The sequence below is a fragment of the Agrilus planipennis genome, unplaced genomic scaffold (genome assembly GCF_000699045.2).
Source record: "Agrilus planipennis isolate EAB-ADULT unplaced genomic scaffold, Apla_2.0 scaffold1, whole genome shotgun sequence".
Taxonomy (NCBI): domain Eukaryota; kingdom Metazoa; phylum Arthropoda; class Insecta; order Coleoptera; family Buprestidae; genus Agrilus; species Agrilus planipennis.
In genome coordinates, this window is record NW_020442466.1 from 3,487,686 (window position 1) to 3,497,274 (window position 9,589).

Here is a 9,589-nt window from a genome sequence, read left to right on the forward strand (position 1 = left end):
TTGTCTGTAAAGTCGTGTAAATATTAAAAGCGAATTATGTAATTTAGAACAATCTAACCAACAATTTACTATATTTAACAATTTCATGATAATCAATGAACAAAAATAATTTCTTTACTCCAACAATAGATTTACTGTAATTAATAAATAATTTAATGGTATAAAAATAATTATAATAGTAGCCTACCTTATTTTATAATTCGGGAACGTAGGAACCAGCCGGAAAGGCGCCTCACCAGCCTTCTTCGTAATCTTGATAGATTCCACTCTTCTATGTTATAATTGATTCCGTTATTTACACAGTCGCTAATTGCCTTACTAACCCAAGAGGCAAGAAGGTGTTAGCTTGCAATTCTAAATAAATAATTTAGATGTACCAAATTCGTACCAGTGACCTAGATAAAAATTTATAGATACTCGATATGTAACAATACCAAAAGCATTTCTTTAACTTGCAAGAGTTGTTACAAAATTTCGGATAAATTGCAATGTGAACGTCATTTTAATGACGACAGTGATAGACATTAATGTAATTAAACCTCCAAGTTTGCAATTTGAGTATATGTATTGTGTAAACTTCCACTTATGACCAGATTAATTAATCTGGACAGCTACATACAACGTATTGACGTAGTTGTATTGCTTTAATGGAACGTCCTAATCCAATCATAATTTTGAAAAAAATGCACTGATTTATCATTCGAATATTTAGTATATCTTCATAAAAATAAATAAGTACGATCACTTATCGAAAGAAATTCAGTACTTGTAATATCAGTTGAATTATTATTGATTTGTAATTTCTTTTCAGGTGATGAATAGGAACCGTGAATCATATCATTTGGAAATAAGTACATCGTGAAAATACTGTTTTCAAACCTTTTGTTTCGGCCGCTGCAAATGCCCGCAAGCGCAATGTTTTCCAAATTCAAAAGCGGCGCAGGCGCCCAAAGTCCATTAGACAATAATCCTATTGGGCAATTTTTTGAAATTGGAAAGCAAGTGGCTAGCGCTGGCCCCGAATTGGTATGGAAAATTCATGACGCCTATAGGAAAAGCGACGGAAAGGTAAGCTTTACTAACTCATTACTTGTTTCTATGGACATTCATATTACAGTGTTAATAAATAATAAGCACTGATGGAATTTGTGAACATTTTCCTATTAAAAATGCTTATTTATTTAGTGTTCAATTTAATGTGAGTTTACTAACTTCTACAGGCTCTCCCGCTTTTTGGATAGTAACAGTTTCGAAAGGATATAACAAATCTTGGGTACTCAAGGCAAAAACTAATAAGGGTTTCATATTTAAATAGATACTAAAATAATATTGGTTTAACAAATTTCGTTCCTATTTATTCCTAGACCGATCAAGCTGTCCCTTGGCCTGCAAAGGAACAGTTACTTTTAAATTAATTAATATTCCCCCTTTTCGTTTGTTTTGGGGAGGAAATGTCCGCTTGAAGAAGAAATTTACTCTATGAACGGATCAAAGGGTTCATACAACCTTCAAAATTTCCGTGTTGAAGAAGTGGAGTTGAACATATTTCACAGTTTTCCGAATATTGATCCTCATAATTCGAATCCTTAATATCGAGAGCCTAAATCTGTTCAATCAAAGCCACTATTGGGGTTGAACCCCTTTGCCTGAGTTTCGTGTATAGTCCTGTATGTAGTAAAGTTTGTGAACGAAATGTTCTCAAGTCAAAATTTTTTATGATGGATATAGGGTAGATGGATGCTGAAATATGGTAGAAAAGTGATTTCAGTTGCACCCTTAACTTTTTAACGATTCATCAACTCAATTCGAATGGAAAGAACTTCTAATTTCTACTCAAGATTATCCAACTAAAATATTTCAGAAAGATTTGCAATGCTACCAAACCAGTCAAATATTAATGTTCCTATCTCAAATTCAAACTCTTTCAGTTCGAAGACGTTATTGGCATTAATGAATAATGATCAACTATTCCAACAAGATATACACATCTGCATATATGTACGTACATGTAGAGGCGGGAATGGGAAAAGCTTTCCCCATGGGGGAGAGGGGGTGTAAGAAAAGCTCCCCACGGCAAGTGCTTTTAAATTTGAAAGCAGGCGTATTGTTTTATTGGATACTGTAGTTTAGACTACTTATAGTGTGAAAAGGCCTCTCTGATTCCTTTTTCTTGTACCCCTTCCTAGACTCCCTCCAGGGCACCAACATTGTTATATTAAGATACTAACATTTTATAAAATAACCCTAAATAAATCGGTTGTCTGTAAAGTCGGTTTACTGACGATAGTAGAACGTGACAACGTCATAAGAAAATACTGATGGAATGGTTTCATTTTTCAAAAGAAAATTTAAATTTATTTTGTTTGATAGATATTTTGTATGGATATAGAGAAGGAGGTAAATGGAAATGTATTATTGTATAGCAGCTGTCCACGCGGACGCATCGCTCACTCAAGTAGGAGAGAGACAGATGTTGAACGCTGCCGAACGCGGAGGCCGATTGTGCCTCTTTGTCGCTCGTTCCGCGCTCTCGCTTGCACTTCAAGCCTTAAATGGAACGCCTCAGAGCGAGGTAACGCCGCATGAGTCATGTCTTTTCGTGCGTGCAGCCGGCTCTATCGAATTATAAGACGTTGTCACGTCAAAAATTGTTGTCTCTTGTTTTAGTTTTTGTACCTCCCCCAATCGGGGAAAGCTTTTCCTATCCCCATTCTCGTTCCCCTTTCCCCTTCCGTACCCACTATTATACAACAGGTTACTAAAGTAATCCCCAATTTACTTTATGTATCGCCTTAACAGTTTATTTTTACACGGTCGTATGTCTAAAGAATGGTTTGATGCGTTTCGTGTAAATCGTGGCGGTTTACACCCCTTCCGGGAGAATTTAATTAAAAGATAGAATAGAAGAAAGCATCTCGGTGATACATTTGAACAGTGAAAGCCCGCGGACGTGACAAATATCGAGTGAATGAAGCAGAAGCTTACACGGAAGATGGAACGGTACGGATTTTAAACGACTCGCTGGAAATAATAGTTTTATGTCATCTTGTTGGAAATCGTTCGATTGGAAAACGTCTCGAGATCTTCGAAGACGTATTGAAAGAAAGATAAACGATGTGAAGTATTTGTCTAAAACTTAATTTCGTTAGCTTACCCTGGACAACAAAGCTCATGATTTTGTGTTGAATGGTTTTAAAACTTATTGTGTTCTTTTATATACACTAGTGGCGACTTATGTACCATACATATATTCTCTTTTATGTAATCGTCATTTGAAAGATACAGGATGTGTTGATTCCATATATCACCCTAAATAAATTTATGACACAAACGAATCCCTGAATATTTGAAAAAGCACTTAAATTAAAAATGAAAATTATTTCTTGAGGGTGTGTGGGCGGGACTTTCATCCTATGCCCTTCAAAATCAAAGACAAACAAAATTAATGAACAAAAACTTCATTCGTCAAAAATTGACCCCCCCCCACGGAAATTTTGCGGGAAAAGTAGGTATCTAATGGCGAACTGTGTAAAGATATATATGTAAACAATGCTGATTAGCCTGCAAACTTTACATGTTTTCTAGAATAAGAACCTTATTATCCCTAGTAGGAGTGATTTACGACAGAAGTGTTCAAACTTGGGATAGTTCGGGAAAACCCCTAGAGAGAACGGCGGGAGAAGAAATATTGCCGGTATATTGTATGTATACCACGTAGCATATTATAAGGTTTTAATGTCATTTAGATTTATTTTGCTATTATTATATAGTGTAGCATCAAGATTAGGTGTACAGAAAAAAACAAAAATGTTGGCTGCAAATTAGTTAGACAAGAACAAAGTAACTATCATTTATGTATAACTAGTGACCCGCCCCAGCTTCGCACGGTGCAATGCTGATACTAAATATATTTTTGTTTTGTTTAGATTATTATCGAAAAGGGGAAATCTTCAAATGATATCCCCTGAACATACTAAATATACTACAGAATGTCTTTATATACAACATTCATAGTTTTTTTGTCATTAGACAATACAAACTGGCCTCCCGGTCGGTACCGCCGCAACCGCTATGTCCCTGCATTTTAAATCTGTAATATCTTCGAAAATATTCATTTAAATTAGATGCTGTAAAGGGCCATATTGATCTATATTAAATGCACAATGTATTTAAAAGTACTTAATTGGATAAGGATTAATGCTGTATTGCTTAAAATCGCTTCGTAAATAAGCCATTATTTCTCGTAAAAAGTAAAGGATAAAAAATGGTTATTGTGGGTTATCCCTAAGAGATAGACATATACCATCCCGGACTTTTTTGTAGACCTTTTTAAGGTGTACAATACTGTAGTATATTATTTTGATCTATCTCGTAGGGTTCAGCCAGCGTTTGCAATGTAAGCGCAAAAAAAGTGTTTATTTACGACATCACATTAGAAACCTCTAAAATTATCAGTGTTTCCCTACTATATTATGCATGTATTATACATATAAACCTTCCTCTTGAATCACTCTATCTTTTAAAAAAAACCGCATCAAAATCCGTTGCGTAGTTTTAAAGATTTAAGCATACATAGGGACAGACAGCGGGAAAGCGACTTAGTTTTATACTATGTAATAAACAAACTGCTATCTACCTTGCAAAAGGGCCACCAACCAAGTTAACATTTTTCCCTCAAGTTAATTAACTGTAACATAATAATAATAATAATTGCCTACCTTATTAATTCGAGAACGTAACAAACAGCCGGCAAGCCGCTTCACCACCCTTCTTGGTGATCATGACTTTCACTCTTCTATATTACAATTGATTCCGCCATTTGCACAGTCGCTAATTGAATAATAATAATAATAATAGTCTACTTTATTGTATAATTGGGGAACGTAGAAAATGGCAGGGAACCATCATAGGGTGAGTGAAGACAGCATGCCGCCTCACCACCCTTATTCGTAATGTTGATGGATTTTCCAGTCTTCTATATTATAATTGATTCCGTTATTTACACAGTCGCTAATTGCCTTACTAATCCAAGAGGCAAGAAGGTGTTAGCTTGCAATTCTAAATAAATAATTTAGATGTACCAAATTCGTACTAGTGACCTAAATAAGACTTTATCGGATACTCGATATGTAACAATACCAAAAGCATTTCTTTAATTCGTAAGACTCCTTACAAAATTTCGGATAAATTGCAATGTGTAGTCGTAGGCTTTCGCGATGTAACGTAAATTGATTGTAAACTCTTTTCCATAAAATTTCTGTTTAACTTACTTTGAGTTTCTTTGTACTGTATTATTAGGGGTAGCAATGCTGTGGCTGAGAGGTGATAATTTCCTTTTTTCATTTTCATTCTTTTTTGGCTGATACCGCCACGTTTCGGAAAATTATGTACTAACAACCACCCAGTCCATTTTCGTGTTCTGCATTAAGAATTGCCTAAGCTTGCGTTTATAAAATGTAGTAAACAACCGAAGCAGTTAAGCCAGTCTTGAGGTGACGCTTTAACGTTATTTGATATTGGGCGAGAGATAAGGATGCGTCAGAAGGTTTACAAGATTACTGATGGGGTGCGCCGTTTTTCGCCGGAAGGGATACAACTCACTACACATCTACAGCTTACCTAAAACATTGCGAAGAACTCCGACGCCCTGATCGATTTTTACCCTATTAATCTACCATAATCTCTCAAATTATTGAATGTGATAGTCAAACCGAACAAATAAAAGAATCCTGCCAACCTTTATCCAAGCCCTTTCGTAATGAACATGAGGTCAACAATATCTTTTTTTTTTTAAGAGAAACGGTTTTCGAGCACAAGTCAAAATCAAGAGTAGTGATACGAAGAGCATTTAGTATTGATCCTTATTTTTTAGACTAAAGTTTCATCTATATTACAGCTTAATAAATAAAACTAAATCTTCGTGAAAGTATTGAACTTTGACTTATTTTGTTCATTAATTACGGCTTCTAAAGTAGACCGAAACTTATTAACTCGTAACTCTCCCGGACTTTTGTTCTTTGGTTCTTTTCCCTTTTTTGTCGGTTCTGATAATCTGGATTAAATGGACTAATCCTGAGCGTGTTAGTCTACGTGTGAACCGACAAAATTTTGGTCATAAATTTCTTTCCTAACTCCAGCAACTTGCCTGCTTGTTGACAATATAATAATTCGTCTGAAGTTATACCTAATTATAATAAAACGTTATAAATTCTCATTAAAATGATCATCAATTTGTTTAGCAATACCTAATTTTACCTAAACAATGTCGAAGATATGAAAAAATTTGTTTTTCGAATAAAATAATTCGAAGTGGTCTGTATTCTGTCGAAACTGCCAGACGCGGGTTGCGATTTCGATCTTTTTAGATCTCTTCAGCGCGCGCAGCCAGCTCCGACAGAACACAGACCAACTTTTACCTGCTGTCTTAATTATGTGTTTTAGAAAGTACTACAAATGGCGCAGTAAACGCCATCTGTAGCACGATGCACGTTTCGACAGAATACAGACCACTTCGAATTATTTTATTCGATTAAGCTAACGTGCATATCACGTTGAGGTTGGCTACGCCGGGATTCGTTTTCAGCTAGTAGATATCCACACAAGTGGACCTTGTTGAAGAATACGTAATCCTAAAATGTAGCATCGTGCTACAGATGGCGTTTACTGCGCCATTTGTAGTATTTTCTAAAACGCACTGTTAAGACAGCAGGTAAAAGTTGGTCTGTGTTCAGTCGGAGCTGCCTGCGACGCGCTGATGAGATCCAAAAAGATCGAAATCGNACTTTAACAACATATAGTATATATACACAGATGTTTTAGAACATTTGGTATTATTTTACGGGATAGGTATCAAAGTTTATCATGTGATGCCTTTCCTTTTCCTTTTTGTTTAACTTATTGAGGTCCTCATTTATCTCATTTTCCCTAACAAAACACTGAATATTCTGCTGTAGGTATAACTAACAATACCTGTAATTAGTGGAAGCTTCGTAAATAATTAATTGATGGACGTATACTAATTATTTTCTTATAAATATTGTGAAGAATAATTTAAGAACTGATACTTAGGACAATGCCATTAGGAACCCTATTATTATTATTTTTTTTTTCTTGTTTGTTAATTACATTACCTTATTTATTTATTAAGCATAAACAATTTCGTTCGATAACTGTACTAGTAATAACCAATGGAAATAAATTTTGTGTCCATTACACATTTACTTTGAAAACGTTAAAAATCGATATGGCAACAAAATAAGCTAGAAATTCCTTAAGCATCTTGCATTTCTCTTCGTATTCCAGGGTTTTATTTTTAGCTTCAGGCATTCCCAGTTCAAAGAAATTTAATAACAGTTAAAGTTGAAGTTGAAAATCCTTCGTTACTCCGTCCATCCTTTACGTTTCGTTTCCGCTTGAAGAGAGGAACCATCGCACAGCAATTAACTAATCTTTATACATACATATACAGCTAACTACAAGATGCAAATTTTACAACTTTATTTAAACCATTTGCTAATTAGTGGTTTGATTTTAAGGTTATCAACTTTAAAAGTTTCATTGCAAATTAATGGAGTGCTTAACGTTTCTGCATCAGCTTGCTAATTTCCAAATACATGCTCCCTCATGGCTCACCCTAAAAACATCATCATCATAAGGTCATTAGTTCTAAGACTGATTGAATTCTTTCCTATCCTGAACTAATCTTCGCATTTCCCTAAAACTAGAATATCCCACATCATAACTATTTGTGAACAGTAATCTAATCTAGGCCTACCTCTACTCCTCTTAATTCCTGTTTCTGCTTCTAATATGTTTCTGACTAGACCTTCATGCAGGAGAAGATGTCCTACCAACCTACCTCGCCTATTTCTTATTGACTTCCATAGAGTTCTCTGTTGTCTATTCTTTCTAAAACCTGTTCATATTGAAATTAATCGTTCGCGAGCATAGAAGTGACTTCTTTTTATTGAAAGCGATTCAACGCTGCGCTATCCTCTGCTCTTAACTCCTGTTTCTACTTCTAATATGTTTTTAACTAGCCCTAAAAATATACCGTTGAACAATTTTGTAATATCAGTAATAATCATGAGTAGTGATATGAATCATACGTAACCACTTCCTACATATTTTAATGAGTTTTACCTGTCGGCAACGTTAAACTGTAGATGATGAGAAACAGGACTCAACCGCAGCGATGTAATGTAAAAGAACTCATATTTGAACGTTATTGAATAACTAAATTACCAGAAAGAAATGTCTTCGTAGCTAGCTTCCGAATTTGGCATTAAAAACACGCTCACCTTCAACGAAATTTCCTTTCCGATGCTTTGTGTCAGCCCAATCACATATTGTGTCAATACTTATCATTTTATCGTAATTTAAAGACTTGGAAATTGCACGGTACACTACAGGAACTACGATAAATTTTCCCTAATCGGCGCCATGTTTTTAGGCTCCTCCCATTTGACGGATCCCAATAGACAATAATACTTGAGGTTTAGTGTGAGTCCAACCCCATGTACCCTGTGAAGGGAATAATTAATAGTAAATAAAAAAAGAAGTTAGAGTTACTAAAATTATTTTCTCTAAGTAATACCTAACTCAAATTAAGAGTTAAAGTAAAGTATTATTGAGCTTAACCAAGTGTCATTTAATTAAATTTATCTACAGACCCTGAGCCCTTTACTTCATATGCGCGCTACTGTGTAAGTCTGGTACACAATTTACATCACAAACTTTGCGTTTGTTATGTATCGATTCAATACAGATCGATAGCTACATGTTATAAATCCGAAATGAAATATGCCGTAGGGTGAGTTGCTTCCTTGTCTATAATATATAAGTAGATAAAGGGTTAAGGGTTACAGTGCGGTTTTGCTTATTACAGACACCTACCAACATGTATTTCTAAGTAGTAGCATTTCGTGCAGCGAAATCACTAAGTAATTATAGAAAACCATGAAATTAGGTCACAAGTAGGAAAGGGAGCATAAACCATACAAATAAGTTATGTAATGGATAGTGCAACTTCGTTTGAAGTATAGTCAGTAATCGACAATAACTCAGTTTTAATTATTTTACAGAAATTTGTTGCCACACGCGACATTCTTTGTTTGCTGACAGGGTCATCCAACCCACTACTGCTTTCATCCAAGCTTCTATTAGTTTACTTTTTTCTCTAATTTTCCGAATATATTTTTTACATACAGGGTGCTTCAAAAAAATGTATACACACTTTGAACTTCCATAGAAAATTTATTTACCGTTCTACAAAGTTAAATTTCAGGAAAATAGAAAGCTGAAAGTCCAATGTAAATGAAACATAAATAACAAATGTTAATACTGTTCAAATTGGTGACCTACAGCATCAATACAATTCTGAGTACGAGTCACCACAGATTCTGTACATCGTATCAAAACGTCCAATGAGATTTCTCTACACACTGCTTGAATCTCATTCCAAAGAATGTCTAGGTTACGTGGTTTACGTTTGTACACCTCATCTTTTACTGTGCCCCACAAGAAGAAATCCAGTGGTGTAAGGTCTGGAGAGCGTGCTGGAAACTCGATTGGCCCCCTGCGTCCTATC

The 9,589-nt window shown here is 35.1% G+C and overlaps 1 protein-coding gene across 1 annotated transcript in view; it reads left to right on the plus strand.

Moving 5' to 3' along the window:
- The window catches only part of LOC108732973 (SCY1-like protein 2), a 104,585-nt gene that overhangs the window by 41,357 nt on the left and 53,639 nt on the right, over positions 1 to 9,589 (plus strand). The window contains exon 2 of the mRNA XM_025981151.1: positions 812 to 1,068. Within this exon, the coding sequence (XP_025836936.1) occupies positions 901 to 1,068 (168 nt within the window). The 5' untranslated portion in view covers positions 812 to 900. The remainder of the gene's footprint in view (positions 1 to 811; positions 1,069 to 9,589) is intronic.